The 25,009-nt window shown below is 39.6% G+C and overlaps 1 protein-coding gene across 2 annotated transcripts in view; it reads left to right on the top strand.

Annotated features, from left to right (window-relative positions):
- The window catches only part of LOC111604503 (connectin), a 160,351-nt gene that overhangs the window by 110,424 nt on the left and 24,918 nt on the right, over positions 1-25,009 (top strand). The window contains exons 1-3 of one of the 2 annotated variants that reach the window (XM_023322595.2): positions 9,935-10,067; positions 13,526-13,610; positions 22,776-23,795. In XM_023322595.2, coding sequence (XP_023178363.2) covers positions 22,809-23,795 — 987 coding nt within the window. In that variant the 5' untranslated portion in view covers positions 9,935-10,067; positions 13,526-13,610; positions 22,776-22,808. Of the gene's footprint in view, positions 1-9,934; positions 10,068-13,525; positions 13,611-22,775; positions 23,796-25,009 lie in introns of those variants that run through there. The other variant, XM_023322596.2, reaches the window with a different exon arrangement.

The raw sequence follows: 25,009 nt of genomic DNA, 5'->3' as shown, positions 1-25,009 counted from the left end.
AATTAAAGTCAGGGCTGAGCGACTGGACTGGACTATCTTGACCGAGCAATTACAGGAGCGAGAATTTGTAATTCAGGACTCAGGTAATGGGTATATATGCATATGCATATATCTAGAATCTGAGCGAAATGAAATGTCACGCAAGCAATAAAATGTGAGACAAGTACGAAACGAGAAAATCCGCCAGGAGGAAGCTATTAAATCTACATAAAATTGCACAAAACTTGGCATGTTCAGCAATTACAACCGAATGCCAGAACAGGCGGCGGCAGAGGGCAGCGGGGGAGCAGATAGGAGCGCCGAGAGTAGATGAAGTGGGGAACCAGAAGTAGGAAGGAAGCTTGGCGCACCTTTCGACTGACATGCTCATCTGAATGCGAATGCGACTGCGATTGCGATTGCGAGTGCATAGCCGAGCGAGCGTGTTGTTACATACCCTGTTGGCCATGGTCAAGGGGTATATTGATTAAGTTATAAAGGCTGTAAGATATGAAGAACTAATTGCTTTCGCCTAAATGATACATACTTCATTTCATTCACTGGTTCATTTCATTCACTGGTTCATTTCATTCACTGGTTCATTTCATTCACTGATTCATTTCATTCGATATTTCATTTCATACACTAGTTCACTTCATTCATAGTTCATTTCATACACTAGTTCATTTCGTTCTTTAGTTCATTTCATTCACTAGTTCATTTCATACACTAGTTCCTTTCATACACTAGTTCATTTCATTCACTAGTTCATTTCACTCACTAGTTCATTTCATTCACAAGTTCATTTCATGCACTAGTTCAATTTATTCACTAGTTCATTTAATTCACTAGTCATTTCATTCACTAGTTCATTTCATCACTAGTTCATTTCATGCACTAGTTCATTTCATTCATTAGTTCATTTCATACTCTAGCTCATTTCATTCGTTAGTTTATTAGCTACGATAGTTCCAGCTGCATGGTTCACTTAAGTAGTTCATTCTAATGAGTCGATCAAATATACTAGTTTGGGCAGTATGAAGAGACTCTTGATAACAGCTGCTCTGATTAAATCTATTCAAATGTAACACTTAAATACAGAGTATTTCCTAGTCGAGCACTTTCTGTTTTAAGCGCGGTTACTTGTTGAAGTTGTAGTGCTTGCCACACGGATTTGTTGTTGTAGCTGTTGTTGTTGGAAAATTGAAAATTGCACTTGCCATGCACCTGAGTCACCTTCTGGCCCTCTGTCTCACTCACTCTCTGCTCGCTCCTCCTGCCGCCCGCCCAGCGCCTTTCTCACTCTCCAGCGGGCCGCGAAGTGGGCGTGTGAAAAAAGAATTAAAGTCAAGTGAGCGCACTGAGACTGAATACATAAAACGAGGCAGTGAAAAAGCCAGCCAAGCGGGCAGTCAATGGGGCGACTGCGGTGGGCGTGGTTGCATATACAACAACAACAACAACAACAACAACAACAGCAACAACACAAGCAGCGACAACTACAACAGCGACATTCACAACGTCAACGTCAACGCGAAGAAAAGCCGGAAAAATGGCCAAGTTGTTTGGCTGGCCAGCACACAATGAATCAGAGAGAGAAAGAGAGAGATAGAAATGCAGAGAGAGAGAGGGAGAGAGAATTAAAGAGGGGCAGAGTAAGGAGCAGCTTGCACAGAATGTTGGACTTGTGTACACTGTTATTTGCCATTTTTTCCAGAGGTATAATTTTCGGCGCGACATTTGACGCGACAGGCAGCGGCGGGAGAAGCGCGAGCGAGAGGTGCAGGTACGGCCAGGTGCACTGAAAAGAGCCTTCAGGTGAAAATGCCAAGAATTTGAGCTAAAAAATATTTGAGAACTCGAGAGTCGGAGCTGGAGAAATATGTGAGGCGCAATTAATTTAGCAGCCCTCAAGCAGCAACTAGAAGAAGACGCAGCTTAACATGTGCGAGAAAAATTGCTGCGTTAATCTGAATTATACGAAGAAATAAATCTTCTAATAAATATAAAATATTATGTACAAGATATGTATATATATGTATGATTAAGCCTATGCTAACATGAAGTTAGATAAAGATGATATAAGAGAGATCAACTGTTTCTATACATCAATCAACACTAAATTATTATTTTTCTAGTTTGACTGCAGTTTAGCTGCTCCTAAAGTAGAAGACTTTAGCCTTTATTCTCTTGCTTCAGCACTAATTGGCATCTAGTTAGATTTAGCTAGAAACATAGCTATGAAAATTAGCTATGAAATACAAGAATTAGCTTTTTATATGTACTTCAACAAACCTCTCAGCATACATTAACAAACATGTTATATTTTCATAAATATTCCCTTCCCCGATTCCACTTGGATTCCAGTTAGCAAATGTAAAATTCTTCCTTAAATCCCTCCTCTAATAAGCTTTGGTTCTTAGACTACATACTGTAGCTGCTCTAGGACCAACTCCAATTGGCATCTAGTTGGAGTTGGTTAGAAAATCGTCAGATTTTCACTTATTTTAAGAGCTTTTTATGTGTGCTTCACGTTAGCACACATTAAAAACATAATTTTATATTGTTTTATACATATTCCTGCCACGATTCCAGTTGGCGTGCAGTTGGTAAATGTAAAGAAAATGATTTCTGAGGAATTATGCTTAATTCAAGTGCTACTTGAGCACAAATCTCAACTTGAGTGGAAAACTCTTTCGTTCTGCTGGCCACATCAAAGTGAAATTTCTTTGTGCCAATTTATTTACCTTAAATAAAAGCGGGAATGCAAAAAGTTAAAGTCGTTTTATTTTTAGAGCAGACATGGCTCGAGGCTAAAAATAAGCCCCGACTTGGGCCCGTTTAGTAAACCCAATCAAAATTAATTAACATTAAATACACAACAATCTAGTTATTTACAACAAAAAAAAAGAAGAAGAAGAAAAGCTTAGGGGAAATGTTAAAAGGAAATGGAAAAGCAGCCGCGCCAAAGGGTCAGGATGCGAAATGGATACCAATTGATAAGAAATCAGCAGTTGATTAAATGAGCAAAGCAAGCTTTAGCAGTTTTCGTCTTCCTCTTGCTTTTTGCACGCAAATTTGCGTCCTTTGAGGCAAGACTAAGCATTCAGTATAATTATGATTCAAATTTCAGCCAGACATTGTCCTGGCAAATAATATTGAAAAAAAAAATGAAGAAGAAGCGGACACCCGCAGGCGAAATCCTTTCAATTTCCGCTGCTCAAACCACAGCGGAAAGCGAAACAGCAGAAGGCAAAAGTTAGCATGGAGAGTGACTGACTAGAAGTTACCCTGTAGACTGGACTAAGATACATTGTACAACTTAATAGTGCATAAGTATTCATATTTATCGATAAATATCGATTGCAGCAGCTATATGTATGTGTGCATAAGTATTCAAACTTATCGATAAATATCGATTACAGCAGCTATATGTATGTCTCTTTCTATATATTCAAGTGATTTCATTCATTTATGTGCTGCTTACATTTATATCTACATTAGATATAAAAACATTTCTTGCAACTTTTCAAACTTCCCAATAGGCATTGCTATTTATCGATAAATACCGATTGCAAGATATATCATTAATAATAAAAAATGTATTTCTATCTCTATTCCATATTTAAAACCTATTTTGAAATGTTTTCTTCTAAACGCCACATTTGCTTCTGCCTCTCTCGATATGCCCCATACAAAAAACTTTCTAATTGGTTGTAGGGTACGGCAAGTCCTTTTCGGCATTTGTGTTGCACAGAGCTAACCGTTAGTTTAATTTGTTAGATTAGTAAACAAATGAAAATTAATTGAAGCAAACGAAAAACTTAACCTCAGGCAGAGCCCCCGCTCCGGCAACGAAAACTTTTGCGAGCCATAGATAAACGGTTGTCGTCGACAACCTGTCTAAGAGTGTGTGCTTCTGTGTGTGTGCTGCTGTGTGTGTGCCAAAGGTAACTGCAAATTTCTGTTCAAGAACTTTTCTTGTGCGCCCACAAGTGACAGGGAGCGAGAGCGAGGGAGAGAGAGAGAGACAGGGAGCAGTTAGAGATTGGTTAGCTGCGATAACGGAGCGTATGCGCAATGTCTTTATTGCTTTGAAGAGGCAGTCAAATTAATGCAAAACAGATGTGATTAACTTAATTGTTTGCCCGTAATCTTCGATTTGTGGTAGCTTAGACTAGGTTACAGTGAGCATTCCTTAAACGAACAGCCGCATTGTAGATGTATTTAGCTGTTTATCTTTGCTGTATATTTTTTAGCTCAGTTCATAAATTAATAAAATCATATAAATTATTTTATTTAATTTTAATAACTGTATTTATATAATTTTTCTTTACAAAAATTATTTAAAATTTTAATTTCCAGTTTTTATCTTGCATTTTCTTGGCTTTCTACAATGACAACAACTCTTCAGAAGGGACTTATACAAATTATTCTTTATGTACAGCCTTCGTCCTTCTTCCCTATTTTCCTTCATTTCCTTCCCATATTTTCCTTTGCAAAACTATTTGTGTGCACTTCACTGTTGTTTCACTGTAGCTGGCACGCGCTCGTTGTGCACTGTCCCAGCCACAGTAAATAATGATTAACGGCGCTAGTTGAAGGTCTAAGCGCATTTTAATGGGGCCACGTCCTGTCAAATGCGGGCCAAACGGGTGGGTGGATGAGCAGAGGAAAAAAGAGGGCAGAAGAAAAGGACAGGCAAACAAAAGCGCAATGTCAGCTGCTAAAAGAAGCGGCATTATAAAAGTAATCACAACAACAATAGCAACAACACGAACAACAATAGAAAACGCTGCAAAGCAAAACAAAACAATCGAAAATTATAAAATAACAAAAGGCGCTTGGCAATCGATTGCGCAAAATCTTTTTATGTATGCAAGGATCCTCAGACAGAGCGACACACACACACACACACACATATATATAAAGAGAGAGAGATTATTTGTCCTTTTTGGCGTACGCGTCACGTATTGTCAATAAAAAAATAATAATAAGACACAATAAATTTTTACCTTTAACGAGTGGCGGCTGTGTCTGGGCTAAAGGGGCTCACAGGGAAGGGTTCACAGCATGAAGGACGACGGGCGAAGGACGCAGGACTCAGCAGTCGGGTCACAGAACGCACAACATGCGTGTCCGTGCTCTTTGCGCCCGCTTTCGCTTTTGTGTAACTGTAACGCTCGCCATGCTCAAAATATATATAAAAAACAAAAAAGAAGAAAATAAACATGAAACCGTGATAGGGAAAAGTCAGCAGCTGCACTGAGAGAAAAAATGAAGTTAGTAACGGAATCTAGAAGTATTTAAATAGGCTAAGCAATGAATAGATGAGTAAGTGATATTAGAGTATTACCAAATCGAGAGGCAAAGGGCAATATTTAGTTTAAAAAACATTTTATTAAATGAGATTTTTAAGTTTTCCTTTTTTATTAATATTTATTAATTATTATAAAAAATATTTTGCAATTATTTTAAAATAAATTAGAATGATGTAATTTTTTTCGTAGAGATATGAATTATTTTTAATTATATTGAATCTCCTTTTATCGGAAATTTAAATTGACTAAAATTTTCACTTCAAACTTGATTCAAGCTAAATATTAGCTTTTTTAGCTTCTTTTCTGTTACATATAAAATTGAACTTGAAAAGATTTCAACATGAATTATAAGATGCTTCTTTGAAGTATTCAATTTTTGATTATATTAATTAAACTCCCAATTCCTTCAATCATTTCTATTCCAACTCCTTAATACAAACTCAAATATAATACAGAAATACAATTTCACACACAATTTCGTGCTCGCAGTGTATGCCTAGAGTAGAGTGGGGCAAACGGTTGCAAAGCAAACAAAGGCAATGACACGAAACGACGACACGAACAACAACAACAACAGCAGCAACAACAAGAAAAACATCAGCAGAAAGCAAACAAATAAAAGGCGCAACAATTGCAGAGGAAACATTATAGAAGGAGAAATGAACCGAGAGTTGGGGACACAGCGTCTACTAGGAGGGCCATACTTTATGCGTAACGCCCCCACAGATGCCTCTTTGGCCGAGCAGACGTTAAGACATTTGCCAAGTGCGTGTGTAATTGAAACTGAGCGTCTCCCCCCTTTCTGGATCGGCATATTTGCAACTCGTTGGATTCTAGGATTCATTTCCAGTTGCGAGTTCCACTGAACTGAGCAGAGCGGGAGAGAGATAGAGGGAGCTAGGCGAACAGAGAAATATGCTCATTAGTAAGGCAGCAGATCGGAGGGCGGTTGCCACAGAGATAAGTTTAAGTTTGCAGGCGCAAGTGCATCTAAGCGGGCAACAAGGAAGTGAGGCAAGACTTGACGTAAAAGAGGCGATTGGGAGGAAAGGAAAAGGAAAGACAAAGGCAGATACCTTAAGGGAGATAGATAGCTTATGAAAATAATGTAAAGAGAGAGAGAGAGAGAAAGTGAGAAAGAGAGAGAGAGAGAGAGAGAGAGAGAGAGAGAGAAAGAGAGAGAGTGAGAGATAGAGATAGAGAGAGGAAGTCAGAGAAAGATAATAAAAAGGAGATATATATATATAGATAGATTTATATATAGATATAGAATCAAGCTGTCTGATGGCATCAATCTCATTCAATCACTTCATTAATCAGTCTATCAATACATCAGACAAAATTGACAGCATTAATTGAAGCTTCAATCAATTTATCAGTCACCCTTTTGCTCAATCATTCAGCTTAGCAATGCGTCTATCAATCATCAATCAGTCACTTAGCATATAATTCGTTTGTCGATCAATCAGTCATACTATAAGACAACCTACACGACTGATCAATCAATTGGCTACGCGATCAGTCTGCCAATCAATCACCAAGGCAATTGGTCAATCAGTAAATCAGCATTAAAAGTGCCAAATCAATAATTAAAAATTTATCAAGCAATTGGTTTCTTCGTCAATCAAGTCATCAATCAATTATTTAGTAATCAGTCTGTCAATCACTAACTATGTTTATTAGTCAGTAATTTAGCTTTCAATCACTCAATGCCAACTGTCAGCGAAATACACCTGTCTCACCCGTACTATAAACCTAACGTAGACAAGTGCTGCAATGGCAATAAGAGTCCAATGCAATCCACTAAACAAATATAGCCACTCAACTAAAATGGAGCTCTACATTTATCCCCACTGACTTGACCCGCATGGTGGACGCCATAAAAGCGGCTTCAACAGCTGCTCCACAGGTCAGCGCACTTGGCTCAGATGCTAATTCAAGCGAGCAGCTCTAAGTGAATGGGCGGCCGCGGCAAGGAGGCGTGCCCATGCATTTTTAGTTGGCCAAAGCGAGTACTAATTCCACAATGTCTAGACTAGAGGCCAGATCGCAGTTTTCACATTTTTTCCCTTTTTGTGGGTGGCTGGGCAAAGGCAACGAGCATTCGGTATGCCAGCCAAATATGCAAAAAGAATGAAAGAAACACAATATTTGTTAAAAGGACTACAGACAATTTGCCTGTAAATAGAGCGTGGCACTTCAAACAAGCGACGAGCTAAGGGGGGAAAAAGCAACAAAAAAAATTCTAAAAAAAGAAGGAAAAAAAAACATGATAAAAGCTGAGCGAGAGAAATGACAAAAACGAAATGAAAATCAAGAAAATGAAAAGAAAATAATATAACGAGCGCATATTAAAGTGGGTTTATTTATTTTGCGCTCGACGCTTTTACCACTCGCTGAGCACGCGGATCACACACCACCCAAGCCAACCACTCAACCACCTAACTGTAAAGCCTGCAACAGTCCAGGCGAATGTGAATGCGAATGCGTTGCCCTTTGTGTTTATTAAAAAATAATTTCCATGCTCAACTTGGCGCACAGCCTAAGCCCCTTCTTCGAGTGTTTATGCCTGTGCGTGTGTGTGTGACTGTGTGTGAGAGGGCTATCAACAGTTTACATTCTTGAGATTGCTTTGGGTAGCATTTGAAACAATAAGCCTCGAAGTCTGTCGACGGAATCTCGACTCAAATTCAAATTCAATAATGCGAATACTTTAAGCCAAAAAAAAGGGGGACTACAGGAGGGCGCTGACAGAGGGCGTGCCACCGGCGACAACACTAAATAATTCAACAGCCCAGCAAAAAAAAAAAAAAAAAAAAAAAAACAATATATATACATTTGTATATAATGTAAATCTGTGATTTTAATGCGTTTGCCAACTGTAAACATAAAACCGAAATATTACAAAACTTGCGCAAACAGGCGAAAGGGCGAGCTCTAAAAAAAGAAACACGCTAAAGAAAGTAGAAATGGCGAATATAAGATACCCTGACAGAGCAAATTTACTAACTCAGCAAAGCAAAGCAAAATAAAAAACTACATTTTTTAAACTATATATTAAATATTACACTTAGTTTGTAATTCAATTTATTTATTTATATATTTTATTAATATTTTATTATTTCAAAAATATTTATTAATTGAAAGCCAACCATTTTTTTAAGCTGTACTGAATTGTTGAATTTTTTATAATATATTATAAAAATTATATAGTTTTTTTTTAATGAAATGATAATTATTTAAAATAGCTTTTAATTATATTAAATTTTTTACATTATTTTCATAAATGTTAGACTCTATTATTAATTTTATTTATTTGCTAGAAAACAATTTTATACTCAGTATGAATATAGTATAGATGCGTTAAAAATATTTGTTTCAACTTCTACTCAATAAGATTTGAATGATTTCTATTAGACGGCAAAGAATATATGATTTACAGTAAGGGTATTCTCGCAATACGGGAAAAGGAAATGAATGCGAATGCGAATGCGAATGCGCGTATGTCAATTTAATGGGCGGAAATATTCAGACTGCAAAGTGAAATGTGTCGATGGGCGTGGCAGCGCAAGCTGCTACAGCAATTGCGTTGACGGCGACAGCGACTGCGGCAGCGACTGCTGACAACGACTTGTTGTCATTTTGTGGGTGGTTTTTGTGTTAAAATATGAAATATTTATATGAGTATTTTCATTTATGATGCGTATCAAATGTGCAGAAGGCAGAAAGCAAAAAGCAGAGAAAAGTGGAAGAAAAAAATCAACAATACAAAGGTGAAGGACATGCGAGAGCTGGCAGACTGTTGCCGGATCTGCTGGCAGGTGCGTGCGTGCAGAGTGGCCATCATTATGAGCATCGTATAGCCTTAAAGCACGCTACTGCGCCCATCCAAACCACACGCCCAGCAAATGCCAAACTTTCATCATAAATACATATACAAGGCAGCGCTTTTTTATATACATATATATTTCGTTGAGCTTCTTTGTTTTGCTCGGCAAAATTATTATATTTTAATTACATATGGCAGAGCTCTGCTGCCGGAGCCAAGGCAAAAGCAAATAAGAATAACAGAGAATGTAACAAAAGCAAGAGCAAGAACAACAGAGGGAGCAGCAGCAACAGTAGCGAATAACAGCGGCAGCAGAAAATGTAAACGAAAATGGCGTGAAAAATCAGTTTCATGGCTTTTATGCTGCTGTTTATTGTTGTAAATGAGAGGCCGAAATAGGGTGGGACACACGCACACATATACAAACATATTTATGTTTGTGTGTCACACGGAAGTTGTTATGGCCATTTAGCATAGCAAAAATGTAAACAGCGTCTCTGCTTATGTTATTGTTGTTGTTGCCGTTGGCTAATTAATATTAGCGGCTGTTCAACGTTTTTTTTCGGGCAGGAAATAGGCCAACTGCCGCAACAGCTGCACCTCAACCATTAACGCTGCTTTATTACATAATTACATTAACGCCAATTGACATATCCATCAGAACGCAATAAAAAATATGAGAAAACATGGCGGCAAAGCAACAACTGCTGATATTAGGTTTTGCATGTTCAGTATTTAAAGCCTTTAGTATTTTATAAAGCAGAATTGATAATTAGTATATAGTATTTTAGCGATCGCAGTAACTGGTCACACGCTGTTGACTGATTTAGAAGAGAAATTTTGCAATATCAAAATTAAATTGTTAGTGAGTGTTTTGGCTGGAGCAAAAATGCTATGCAATATTTTAATTGTTGAAACAGTTCCAATCAGTTTCTCAGGTGCGTTTCGTCAAAGACTTCCTACTTCCATTTCCAATCAAATAAAAGTTTATAGCGTACCTGTTCAAGCGTAGCAAATGATCTGATTACATTGGCAGCCACTCAATTTGTGGGCAGGTGGTAAAAGTCAGTGAGAGGAGCAGCCGCAGCTGAGCCTGTCAAAGGTTAAGTCGAATGACATATGCCCGCTGCCAGGAGAGGTTGCTAGCAGAGGCTGCTGGCAAGGGCTGCTGGCAGAGGTTGCTAGCAGAGGTTGCTGGCAGAGGCTGAAAACAGACGTTGTTAGCTGAGCAGAGCAACTTGTAGATGCTCTTGGCAGAGAAGCTGCTCTCTGAATAGCCGCACTCAATATTAAGAAATAACAACTACGCTGCGAGCGAATGTGTGGGGAGAAATGTACGACAAATTCACTCGAGCTCGCTGTCGACTTTGCTTTGGGGTCTTCAATGTAATCAAGCGCAGCAGAAACAACTGAGCGTGCCAAAGAGCGCGTCTCAGAGTATGAGACTAACAGATACTCTGTTAAATAATTAACATCGGATGTTCGAGTTGTGAAAACTGAACCGATAAATATCGTTATTGGTACATCGGATAACCTATTAGAGTAAGGTCTTTTTTGATTGCGCACTGCCTAACTGGTGTATACCCTATTTAAATCACTTACATGCATTGCAGGGTATAACAAATATTTAACTCGCAGGCGATACGCGGTGTATTTTCTGTATCCCGCCTGTGTTTGTGTGTGTTTGCCTGTGAAGCAGCCACAACACTTATCCCCGGCCCCTTTCACTTTGCGGGCATCCTCCGCCCCGGCGGCAACTTGTAAACTTTTCCGCAACGCTTTATTGTCGACTTGCAGGCAGCTCGGAGGTTTGCCCTTCAGTCTGTCGCTTATTTGTCGCAGCAGTTGAGCTCAAAGCTTTGGCTTGTTACACTTTATGAAATCAGCTGCAACCTCCACTTCGGATACCCTGGGAAATCCTCCTTCCACTCGCAAGTGTTTATGTTTGTCTTGGCTAGAAGAAAGGCGACAGGCGAGAGGACCCTAACGCTGTCAAAAGTCACATCAAGTCCTGCTCCTGGCGATGCATAAGTGTCTCTCTTTCCCTCTGCTTGTGTGTGTGTGTTTATGTGTGCGTCACATAAACTTCAACTGGAAATTGTGCGTAATTATATTAAATTTTTATTGCCGCACATGAAATGGAAACGTTTTGCTGCAATTTTCGTAAAACTTCTTGAAGCTTGAAGTTCTCTTCTTTATTCACTTGCAAATAAGAGATTAAGTCTCTAGGGAATAGGGCATAGCTCTGAAATGTGACAGCATAGCAAACCTAACGATTGCTGCTGTGCAAAATGGGTTACATAACTGCAATATTATAATACCCTGTAATAAACATGAAATGGGATATTGCTGTTGTTGATGCATGCATAAGTCTTTTTCTTCTTCTTAAAGTAATCTGATTTTTAGTCTGTTTCATATTTATATGTAATCGATAATTATCGATATATGATTTGTGAAGGAAGCTTTGATTGTTCCGTTATCACGAATAATTCAACTTAATTGGTTGATTCTTTGTAATATTGTATTCTTTAAGAAAACGATAAGTATCGATAAATTGCATATTTGCACAAGATATCGGTTAAAATATCTAAATAAATAGTCAAAGAGAAGTTGCTAATGAAATGTTTATCATTTAGTTTGTTATTTATGCACGCATAAGTAATCGATAAATATCGATCAACACTAGAAATTTGAGCATTAGACCAAAAGAGCTCTTGAATAGCAGAGATGAATCAAGGGTAGTTTTACTTTCATTTATACACTAATGGGTATCTGATAGTCTTGTCTATATATTTATGTATTATATAAAGATAAATATCGATACTTAATCACTTACAACTAGCTATCGATTATGTCTACTCTCACATAGCAAAACTAAAGTAAGAACATATTGACTGTCATTACTCAGCCAATGGGTATCATCTAGTCTGTCAATCTTTAACTAGTTAACTATTCGCATTACTATATATTACGTGCCCACTTGATAGTAAATTGTCATGGATTTTGAGCTTTCGTTCACAATTCTGTCGGTTGCCCTTAGCAGCCGCCGCTCGCTGAACTCGTTTGACATTCGCGGGGTAGCGGGAATAGTCACAGCAATCAGCTAGATTTGAATGCCACGATATGGCTAAATAGTCAGCTATTAAGGAGAGTGGGAGAGTGGAAGTCAATTCCCAGTGTTGTTGTGCCTATATCAATATGAACGCAAAGCTTATTAAATTCCAACTCGAATTCCAGCTCCAGCACAAAGTCTGCTCTGTACAAATAATGCGGGCCTAATTAACAACAATGGGTAAAAAAACTAAACACGATGTGGGCGATAGCCAAACGATTACAATTGCCGACTTATGCAAAAGAAAAAAAACAGAACTACATTATAGGCAAAGTACACTGAGAGAAATTTGCTAGGAAATGAAATGCTAAAAAATAAAGCTAAAAATGAAGTTGAGTTTTTATAATTTAAATGGGACTAATAAATATTAGTTGCTTTGTTTAGCGTGTATTTAGAAGAGACTCGTATTTGCGCTCAGTGTAAAAAATCGTTTTCCCCATTTGGGGACTCCAAAGCAAGTAATTCCAATAGAAGTGGTATAACTTGTGGGCGTTTGTGAGCAGGCAGCTGTTGTGTGTATGTGTGTGTGAGTGTGTGTGTGTTTGTTGTGTCATGTGCTTGTGCTTTTGGACTGTTTTTGTAGGCGCAGCAAATGCAATTATTTCATTTTATGCCACAAACACAACAATAGAATGCGTGTGTGTGTCTATGAGTGTGTTTGTGTAGACCGTGACAATTAAGTTGAGGCCAGGGAATTGCTGCCACAACTCGTCATCGTCGTCGTTGTGCGCATTGTGGACAATGGACACGCAGAAAGTTATGAGCGGCGCGTGGTAAATAAAAACTATTTGAATAACGCGCAATGACCCACGCCCATGCATACACCTCAGTCCACGCCCACATGTGGACTCTGCTCAGCGCAGCTGCGTGTTAATAGTTTTTACGTAGTCGCATGTCCTCGGTCACAATTTCGGCCCAGGCTACAATTACCTGGAAATTAACGCAATTAGATTTGTGCTGTGCGCATACTTTCAGCCACAACTCACCTGGCCACGCCTCCGCCCTCAAAAAACCAACCACAGCTGACAATGCGACTAATAATATTATTATCTACCAAATGAGATATGAGATTAAAGTAGTCTATATAAACTAACCCAGAGTCTTAATGGAACTATTTATAGACAAGTATTCAGAAATTGAAGCCAAGCTAAGTTGGCAGACAAGCCATAAAAAACTTCTATGTCTTCTATATATTTATACACATCTGTATATTTGAGTGAATGTACAGCTAAATTTATCACATTAATTCATGTTTATCATTTATTTTTTTACTTTGTCTTACAGAACAGCGCATTAGTCAGCGGAAAAAATCTACAGCACTGCAGAGGTCCGTACGTGACGCGGTCCTTTTTATACACTTAATCAAAAGGTGAGCAAGACAGAAGAGCAAATGAATTTATACATGTATATACTGAATATATACAAATCTATATACATATATGTTTAAGTGTCAGGGCAAACAGTTGAATATACTAAGTTTATAACGCTAAGGACTTAACTAATTAAGGGATGGGAAGATGATAGGTAGAGTTAGAAATCAGCAGAGGTAAAGGGGAGATAAGGGGGGGGAGAAAGAAAGCAGTTAGGTTGCTAGAGTTAGATAAAGATAAAGAGATAAAGATACAAGGAGTCAAGTAGAAGAAAAAGAAGAGAGTGAAAGAGAGAGAGAGAGAGAGCAATATAGAAAAAGAGCAAGCAACAAGTAGGGAAAGCTGAGGGAGAGACAGAGAGAGAAAGACGGAGAGGGAAAGAGCAAGAGAGGAAGAAAAAATGAGTGAGAGAGATAAAGAGAGAGAGAGAGGGAGAAAGAGAGATTGAGACAGCTAGATAGAAAGATAGATAAATAGAGAAAGATGCTGAGAGTGACAGACAGAAGAAGAAAAACGGAGAAAGGGATAGAATGTAAAACGAACAGAAGAGATCTAAGTGAAAGCAGAAATAGAAAGAGAAAGATAGATATAGATTAGAATAGAGTTAAAGTAAAAAGTTAAGCTCACTTCCAATTCATTGTCAAATTGAATGGATAGAAGAGAAGGCACACATACAACATTAAAAACAGAGAGAGTAAGATGTAGAGAAACAGAAAAATATATATAAAAACTGTCAGCTCATAGAGCCAATCTAGACTTAAGGCTGATATAAAAAGAGAGAGAGAGAGATTGAAATAGAATTTAAATATAAATAGAGAAATGCACACAGCTTGAGATAGACTTAAATGAGAGTTAAATAGAGACAGAGGGAATGAGTCAATAGAAAGAGAGAGAGAAAGACAGAGGGAGAGAGGCAAGTGTATAGAGGCCTAATCTAAAGCGCTGCCATGAATAAAGCAATGCATACATATGACCATAGACTTAAAGCAGAGTTAAGCTCATTTGAAATTCACTTTCAAAATCATCAGCTCAGACATGTGAGATAGAGTAGGCTATATAAATATGGAGAGACTGAGAGAGAGAGAGGGAGAGCGACTGCCATTGCCTACGCCTTTTGGCATCTTCATAATGTTTTATGCAAAATTGTTAAAATATTTGACAGTTGAGTTAAAAGTTTTTACCCAGACGTCGTCGTCGACGACGACTCATTTTCGACATAAAATTCTCTTACCCCTCTCCAGCCCGGGGGCTCATCGGTCTGTATTTATGTTTGTAGTGTTTGTGTTTGAGTTTGTGTTTATATTTTCGGTTTTATGTTTGTCTTCATGAGCATTTGAGCTAAACTGAAGAAATTTATTATATCAGACAGCAGCAGCAGCAGATAAAGCAAGACACATACTTAGCCAAGCTGCTCAAGGAGCATGACAAATTTTCACTTTGCGTCAGAAAGTTGCAACAAAGTTGCAGTCAACGGTGAAAATAATAATTTTTCGCTTACCTCTCTCACACCTGCATTCCTTGACTCTCCTCTCTTTGTCTCTCTCTCGCTCTTACTGTATCTGCATTTATCTCATTCCACTCGCTGCGTGTCAACAAAAAGGTGAAGGCAACTTGGTCAAACAACAAAATGGCTAAAAAAAAACAACAAAATACAAGTTTCAATGGGTTAAGGTGCTACCAGGTACCCTGTGTTTTAGCCCGTAAAGGCTTTGAGTGCATGGAACAACTGTTCTACTTACCCTTACTAACTTTATTATGAAATTTGTAGTGAAAATTTCTAGTTATTATAACCTATAGATTGGAAGGGACAGAGACAGAGAGGAAGAGAGAGAGAGATCGCGTCAATGACAGCGAGATACAGACTACTATAGAGAAAAAGATAGAGACAAATAGACTAACAAAGAGAGAGAGAGAGAGGGAGATAGATAAGCAGACAGAGAGATAGGATCATACTGAAACAGACAGAAAGAGCGAGAGAGACATAAAGATAGAAGTATTCAGATGGATGAATGTATAGAGTGAGAAAGAGATGAATGGAGAGAGAGACATACTGAAAAAGAAACATACAGATATACATACAGAGAGAGAGAGAAACACAGGAAGAGAACGGTAGCAAAAGAGATAGTTGCAGGCAGAGAGTGAGAGAGAAAAATTCATGATATTCGAGCAACCATATTTGAAGTGTTTATTAAAGATAGAAATATAATAACTTTATACCCTATGAGAGTCTGCCAATATAGCCATTCGACAACTGCCTGCAATAGCTAGGGTATATACAAATAAAGCAAAGGAAGAGCTATGGCTAGCGCTAAAGCCAAGCCAAGGTCTACTTATCTACCGGGGACAGTTGTGCCAGCCGCCGACACTTTTGGCCAGGTGCTGCCAATTTTAGCATTAAACAGTAGCCAGGCTTAAATAAAATCGAGGCGAGAAGGAGAACCGACTGCTGCGGCAGCAAACAAATTGTGCATCAAAAGTTAAAGCTCTACACTTGAGAGGAAACCAAAAAAATGCAAAAAAAAGAACTGGAGAAAAATGGCAAATAAAAGCCAAGCTACGAATTCTAAGTGAAAAAAAAGACAGCCAAAAGTAATGGGGCTGGCTGCTTGGCTCAAGTGCAGTGGGGCGTTTCTGTTCTTTCTTCCTTTTTTTGTGGGCGTGGCTGGGCGCTTGCATATATAAGTTTTGCAACGAAAATATGTGTCAACAATATGGCGGCTGGCGACGATGAGCGAAAGTTTCCACTGAGAACTACTTTTCATTTTATTTTGCTGACAGGTATGCTAAAAGCCAAAAGAGGAAGAAGAACGTGGCTAGAACGGCTTGGGGGAAGGGAATGGAAGGGGGGCTAGGACCTCAACTGAAAAGTAGTCAAAAGTGCGCAGCGAAGAAAAACCAACAGCAAGGAGAGACACTCGTAGGGACTCCTAGATTTTGGCATAGCTCAGCTTTTAGTTGAAAATAGGAACACATAGTATAAGTATATGTATGTGTATGTGTATGTGTATATGTATATGATTTGCTGCGACAGCTGGCAATGACTTCTTCGCATGATAATAATAAACGAACAGGCGAAAGGGTTCACAAATGACAGTCGAAATGTCACATTCAAATGGCAAGCAATTTAATATATATAAACATACATACACACACACACACATACATATATATATTTATAGAGTGCGACATGGCTGACAATAAATACGGAAAAAAAAAACTAATATGACTAAAAGTTTATTCACAGCTGATTAACACACCCCGCTGAGCGTTGAGCTATGCCATTTATAATATAGCACGCATAAGGGTTAAAGTGTAACAAAAGTTCTTAGTGAGCTGATTTTAGTTGCGTTCTCGTTACCTGACATAATATATTACTAAAATTAGTAGTGAGCTAAGAAGAGTGGGAGAGTAAACGGAAAAGCTGTAGCGGGCAAGGGCAGGGATGAAGGCAGAAGAGAAGAGAAAAGAGGGGAAATATTAGAGAACAGGGATGTAAGCAGAACAGAAGAGAGAAGAGGAGAAAGCTTAGAGAAGAGGAGAGTAACAGAAGAGAGAAGAGAGAAGAGAGAGAGAGAGAGAGAGAGAGAGAGAAGAGACAAGAGGGGAAAGCTTAGAGAAGAGGGATGTAGGCAGAACAGAAGAGAGAAGAGGAGAAAGCTTAGAGAAGAGGAAAGTAGCATAAGAGAGAAGAGAGAAGAAAGAAGAGAGAAGAGATAAGAGATAAAAGAGAAAGAGAGAGAGAGAGAGAGAGAGAAGAGACAAGAGGGAAAAGTTTAGAGCAGAGGGAAGTAGGCAGAACAGAAGAGAGAAGAGGAGAACGCTTAGGGAAGAGGAGAGTAACAGAAGAGAGAAGAGAGAAGAGAGAGTGAGAGAGAGAAGATAGAAGATAGAATATCCTAAAGGGGGAAATTAGAACAATAACGGAAGAAATAAGATAGAGAGAAGGAAGAAGAATATTAGAGAAGATACGCACTGAGTATTATGATGAGATGAGATCAGATGAGTTGGATAACTAACAACAATCAAGAGCCGAGTTAAACGCATAATAAGAGACTACTTACTGAAAGAGAAGAGATGAGGCGAATGTAGGAAATAGAGGACAGCTAAGAAAGCGAATTTCCTACATTATTATCTCTTCATATAGTTGCAATTGTGTATCTCTTAATGATATTTTTAGTACATCAATCCAATGTTATTCCCTAAACTCTCTTCTACATGAATCAATGATAAATATTCCCATCAACAAATCATTTTAACACAATAAACATTAAGAATTTCCCTTTGCATATTTTCACTTCTATAAATATTCAGCATATTCCCCTAACTTTACACTCCTTTTGACAGACTTAAACTCTTTTTTAATCTAACAGCAGCAGCAGCAGCAGTCAATGCCTCACTGTGTGTGCTGCCTCTGCTGTCGTTGACAGGTGACAATCCTTTAGCAAACAAATCAAGCTGAGACGCTCAACTAAGCAAATCAAATGTAACATTTCAATAAGAATAATATATATGTATATATAAATATGAGTAATAAAAAAAGAGAAGAAGAGAAGAAAGACAAAGTGAGTGAGCTACGTGCAAATGTCATAACTCGTCTGATTGATGGGCACTTCGCTTTGTAGGGCACTTTGGCCCTCGCCATTGCCATTTGTCAGAGTCCTCGGACTTTTGGATCGAGGCATGACTGCACTTTGGTTTATATGGAATGCCGCCAACTGTCCGACGTGTCGTTTGTCCCTTTTTATTTGCGGCCAAATAAAGTAGACGACGGCTAGTGACTTGTCAGCAGCCAGCTATAGCCAGCCAGGCAGCGTTGTGCCCAGTCTGTGAGCATTCAGTCAAAGTCAAGCACGTCCGTTGCCCGTCCAGGGCCAGGATGAGCAGCATGTACATGTGTGCCATGTCACAGCTTAAAGTTATTCACATACGGGCAGGCAGTCAGGATGTAGCTGCTCATAATGTGAGCGCTGACGAGCAATGATGAGCAGTCGCCTGGTGGGTTGCTGGGTTGTTGGGTTGTTGGGTTGCTGGCTATGTGGGTGTTTGGGTGTCACGTCATAAACAACAACGACTCGTCTGACGTATAAACTTATTGTTGACAAAACCTCACACACGCGCACGCCCCCCAACTGCGACAGACATATTGTTAAAGTCCTGCTGGTTTGCTCGGGCTCTGCCACAGCGGAAGTGTCACCATTTGTCAAATAACGAAAATTGAAAACAATTTCCACAGCAGCAGCAGCCGCCGCCGCTATGAGAGCCGCGGGATCAGATTTTTGCCTGGCTCTCGGGTTTGCCATTGTCTTCATCAGCAGCTACTCGCACAGCTTCATTTCACACTCACTCGAACAGAATATATATATATATACATATATATATAGTCGATGCGGCCTGATAAGCAAACAGGCACAGCACTGCGAGCTATAGCAGAAGAATTGCCAAACGTTAAAGTGAAGAAATTTCCATTCAGGCTACAATTTATATGCTGCTGCAACCAGGCTCCCTTTTGGGCTGAGCTGACAGCTTAGCTGCGGCTTTGCTCCAATTTCCTAGTGGGTCGACGTCAACAAGTTCTCTATCGCACTTCAGCAGGGGGGCGAAACCCCTTTCCATTGTTCTTAACGCACACACACTTTAAACATATGTGTCTGCTTGTGTGTGTGTGTGTGTGCGCCTCTCACACAGAAAGTTTAATCGAAATTATAAACAAGAAGACAAATGGCTTCTTGTTGCAATTTGGCCCACTTTGGAGCGCAGCTAAGAAAAGGGAAAGGAGGTTCAGCTTTTGCTTTCGTGCCTGCAGGACAATTATACCCAATTGAAATTGTATTGCCGTGGGTTGATTATTATAGACTATATAGTCTATATATATTATATACTATATATATTAGTTTTAGATAGAATATTTTTATTGTAGATAGATGCCAACATTTTAAGAGACTCGAAGTTAGGCCTAGAGACTTTTATAGTTTATAAGTTTAGGTTTTATGTTACACTTGATTAAAGCTGATTGCTGTATTTATAAATAGGAACAATTATGTTTAAAGTGTGTTACCTATAAAATATCTCTGTCTACCCTAAATAACTATTTGTCAAATTTTCTTCTATTACTTGTAGTAAGCAGAGTAAAATTACGTTTACTTGAAATTGCTGCTCTTTACAGCATATCTATTAGTCAGGCACTTAACATGCTTTCTATACTATTCACAGATTATTCAGGAAGAAGCCAGCTAAAATTACTTTTATACAAAATTGTTGCAGAATATTTTAGGGCCTTCTAAGCATGGCCTAGTTCAATAGCTAAACGTTGCTGACTGTGGCTTATCGTGTTTTCTATGTCAGCATATCAATAATTTCTGCTTCAGCAATTTACAGGGTATTCCCTAGTCTAGTGCTTACATTTATATTTTAAACTGTTTGTCGTCAAGGTTATATTTATTGTCACTGCTTCACACAGTTTGATTGTGGCTAAAAGTTAGCTAACTCCCTCTCACACTCTCCTCTTCTCTCTCTCTCTCTATCTTTCGCTCTCTATATATGCTATATGTATCTGTCTGTAAATTCTTTTGGTTACAAATTTGATTTGCTTGACTTTCACTTGAGTTTTAAGTGTCCTCCGTCTATTTATTATGCTTGCAGTGTATCTCAATTGTTATTGTCTGGTTTGTTTTGAAAAGTTTTTCTGCTATGTTGATAAATGACTTATGAATGCTGTTAGAAGTCGCATAAATCATATGATTTATGCATAAACAACAAATTGATTTTTCATTTGCTGACACGCCCCAATCCCGCCCAACTCCTTGTAAACCTATACAGCTATGAGTAATTGGCTGTGGCGCTGTCAGCGACGCTCTCCAATGCCAATGTATTCACATATGAATTGCTTTTCGAGTGTCTGCGTATGTGTGAAAATCTAATTACACACACAAACCTGCTTTGGCGTACACCTACATATATGTATTTTTGATTTGCTGCTTGACAGCACACTTAAAAATTTGAGGTAGATATATCGAAAAGGTCTCCCTCTCCCTCTCTCTCCTGCTCTCTGCTCACATGCTGTTAGATTTCTCAGCTGTGGTTGTATTTGTCATTTTAGTTTCTGAATTTGCTTTGATATTCAAATTGATGGCATCAAGTGCTTCGGCTGCTTGTGTTTTGAGTAGTTAATCCAGGCCTGAAACCTTGAACTCTGCACAGGATGCAAACAGGATGTCTCGTTGCTAAGCCAACTTAAGCAGCGCAGCAACGTGGCATCGTGGCGGCAACAATCAAAACACTTATCATCATTTTATTTAAAATTTATAACGATAATCAATGTAATGAAGCATGCCAAAGTCAATAACTCAAATGACTGTGAGCTTTCGGCTTACAGCTTAGAGCATACAGCTTTCAGCTTTTTGGGGCTAAGGCCATGCGACCGTAGCCCTCTCCACTAACTGATTTTAAGCGTGAAGACAATATTTTATGCAAATCACTGGCGAAATGCCTGACTGCCTGGCTGCCTGGCTTCGATAACGATGACTCACTTGACAACTGCCAATAACTTATTTACACTTCATTATGCCAGAGCACTGAGAGCAGCGGCAGCGTGGGCCAGAGGGCAGAGGGCAGACATCCAAAAATATGCACAATGTCAGATGTGACTTATTAATTTATTAAAAATACGATCATAATTAGAGAGCACTTTGCCAAATGACACTTGAAATGCAATTGACTAAGGACCAGAGCCGGGGGGTGGGCCTGTGCCTGGGCCGGGGCACTTCATGAAGCCGTTCACCGCTGAGCGAACAATCAGCGACAGTGTTGCAGTTATTTATGAGCGCAATAAATTTGTTTATGTGGTGGGCGGGGCAGTTGGAGAGAGGTCCAAGCGAGAAGGTTGAGCCCAGAGCCAGCAGAGCGTCAAATGAAGCCAGCGGGTAGGCAACTGAAAAACAGCCTTGTCATGAACTTTTCACAGTCGGCATTCATTGAAAAAGCCGGAAAATCAAAGAAATGAGAGAGAGAGAGAGAGACGTAGACAAAATGTGAAATGAAATATGAGCGAAAAGTAAAAAGTTAACAACATTAATTAGCATTTTTATGGAGCGCTTTAACTTTTAAGCAGTGCAAGGAAAGGGGTCTGAGCACAATAAATTGAAAGTCGCATCACTTTTCAGTATAATAAATGAAATTCGAAACCCCGAAATTCCACACCCAAGTTCCGTTCGCCTTCCTTTTAATGCTGAACGACGTGTTTGTCCAGAATTTGCGCTTTTAATGTGGCATCAAATTTTTGATGTTTGGCAATTCAAAGTTTTTAGTGTGCGAACCAAATGGACGCAATAATATCGAGAGCAAACAGTATTTAAGAGCTTTGGCAGGTTGAGCTCATAAAACAAGTGAGCGCGCCAGTAGAGAGTGCCTGGACGAGCAGATACTATGTGCCTAATTGAATGTAGATAGAGTTTGTTAGTTCTGGTTGGACGTTTAAGAAGCTAATGATTGAGATAGATTGGCAAGAATAGAGGATGAGAAGTTATTTGGAATTGAGATTTTAATATTACTTAAAATACTTGAGAAGTGCGTAAAGGATATCGTAAAGTTGATATCGATATTTATCGATTTTGGCCGGGAATTATGGAAATAGAATAAATTTATATTTTATATTATTTATCATATGCCTTAGACTTAGATTGGGTAAGAGAGTGATAGAAAGAAGAGAAAAAGACAGAAAAAATGGGAAGAAAGAGAAGGAGAGAAATCATATATATATTTATATTTTTTGATCATGCTTCTATATTTCTGATAGCCCCTAGAAGTCTACTTTCGATTGCAGAACTTCGTTGTCCTGATAAAGAATATAAATATGATTAAGAATATAATATAATTCTATAACTTATATAGTCTCTACAGAGTAGTAAGCTCTACATGCATTCAGATATCTTCTCTCTGCAAGTTACTCCACAAATCCATTACACCCTTTGTAAGCCCACACACCATGGCTATCCATGTTCTATCGAGCAATTTGAGCCACATTGAGGATTTTAGAGCTTTTCACTTTTCACATTTTATGTCTTGAAGCTGGGCCACCTGCCCGGCCCGACTGCTTTGCGTCCATTTGGCGCCAGATAAACAAATTTTATTGACTGAGTCATTCATGGTTTTTGTTTGTTTCATTTTAGCCCCAAGCCAAGGACTTGCGGCCCGCTTTCTCAATGTTGCCGCATCATCAAGAGCGCCACAGAATGTGGAAGCTGCTGGGCTTGCTGCTGCTGTTGAGCAGCTGCCTCGTGGCGCCCGTTGGGGCACGTTCGCGGGACAAGGAGGAGCGACGCGGCAATCGCGGACGTAGCAGCAATGCAGGCGCCTCCGCATCCGCATCGGCCGTGACCAGCAATAACAATGGCGGCTACTATACTAGCAACTCGGCCTACGGGAGCAGCAGTGGCAGCAGCTCGTTGACAGGCATCACTGGCTACAACGGACCCATCGATAGCACCGGCTTTTGCATGCGCCGTCGTGACATGAAGCTCATGTGCTACTGCACACCCGACGAGAATCATATGCCCGTCCAGAAGGCTGAGTGCTGGGTATTCTCAGAGGGACTGCATCAGAATGATACCACCTGGACGCGCTTCTATCAGCAGAAACGTTTGCGCGAACTCAAGTTTGTCATACAGAACAACGCACGACTGGACTACATTCCCACCATGATCATTGAGCCGCTGAAGAATCTAAGTAGCATTGTCATCGAGTACTCGCAGGTGGAGATTGTTAAGAGCTATGCCTTTGCCAATTTGCCCTTCCTTGAACGCATCATTTTGAACAACAATCACATTATGGCGCTCGATCAGGATGCCTTTGCCAATCATATACGTCTGCGTGAACTGAATCTTGAGCACAACCAGATCTTCGAAATGGATCGCTATGCATTCCGCAATCTGCCGCTGTGCGAGCGACTCTACCTGAACAACAACAATATTAGCACTCTGCACGAAGGTCTCTTTGCGGACATGGCGCGGCTGACCTTCCTGAACTTGGCCCACAATCAGATAAATGTCTTGACCAGCGAGATCTTCCGAGGATTGGGCAACTTGAATCTGCTCAAATTGACGCACAACAATCTCAATTTCATTGGCGATACGGTCTTTGCTGAGCTATGGAGCCTGTCTGAGCTGGAACTGGACGATAATCGCATTGAGGTGAGCTAAGACAATTCTAACCAACTTGCCTTGGGTTTTATGTTAATCAATAAAACAGTCAAGCGAACACTCCATCAGTTGGTCCATCAAACATTTCTATTTATTTTATTTTTATTCGATTTTTTCTATCAATAAATTTGCAACTTGATTAGCGGAAATCTCTTTGTGCTACTTCGGGTGTTTTTTTTTTGGTCAAGTTGAGGCCATGGCTTAGTTAAGTGGCCATAAATTGCCGGCTGACCATAAGAAACAGAGGTCAAGTGTACAACGCAGGACAAGTTTTAGCAGCTGGGGGATTCTGTATATATCATAAATAGCACATCCTTCGGGGCGTATAACGTGCATAAACAACTTTGTTGTCGGGTGTCATAAATTCAATTCGAATGCCCATTTTTGTGGTGATTTAAGTGGTCAGTGGTACAGCTAGGCTTGGGTTGCAGTTCAAGTATCAAAGTCCACTTGCCGCAAGCCGCATGCCGCTTGCCACTTGGCACACGCAAGCACCCGCTGTTTGCCGAATAGGCGCTAATATGATAAATAGATTGGTAAATTATGTTTTCGTCGGGGCGACGGCCGCACAGCTTAATTCAGAGATAGCCCTGCCAGCTGGCTAGCCGCACGCTGTGGCATTATCCTTTCAGCGCCTTTGGTGGCAAACAAATGTGCGGCAGGCAAGTTAATCTACTAACAAAATATTGAATAACAAATCATGGCATAATGGATTTATGGCACTCCTTTTTGGCCATCTGATATGCAAGGATCCAGCCATAAAAATGGCCACAGCCAAAGTCTATGTGTGTGTGGTGTGTGTGTAGTAAATAGAAAATGTCGCTTCGTATACTCTATGCTAAGTCCTGTGCTCTTCTGTGTGTGTGTGTGTGTGGGAAAGCGTGGGCACAACGATAAGCGTAAATCCTGCATATCCTGGCCAACATTGTCGTCTTCTCGTCTTTGCTTTTCATTTTGCTGCGTGTTTCATTTTTCCATTTTACAAAGTGCTCGCATATCATGTCACACCCAGACAACTCGCATATGTGTCAGGCCAGTAGGACAAACACACGCACACACACACACACACACACTCTGGCACACACCATCTCAAGTGTTGCTCAAGTGTTTTTGGCCGCCATCTTCATGCGAGCACTGCTGCTGATGCTGACAATCTACACTCCAACTGTGGCTTCTTTTTCTTGTTAGCTTCTTCCTTTATCGGG

The sequence above is a fragment of the Drosophila hydei genome, unplaced genomic scaffold (genome assembly GCF_003285905.1).
Source record: "Drosophila hydei strain 15085-1641.00,03,60 unplaced genomic scaffold, DhydRS2 tig00008128-arrow-arrow-pilon, whole genome shotgun sequence".
NCBI classification, from domain to species: domain Eukaryota; kingdom Metazoa; phylum Arthropoda; class Insecta; order Diptera; family Drosophilidae; genus Drosophila; species Drosophila hydei.
The sequence above is the reverse complement of the archived record's forward strand: the minus strand, read 5'-3'. Positions and strand labels throughout refer to the sequence as shown.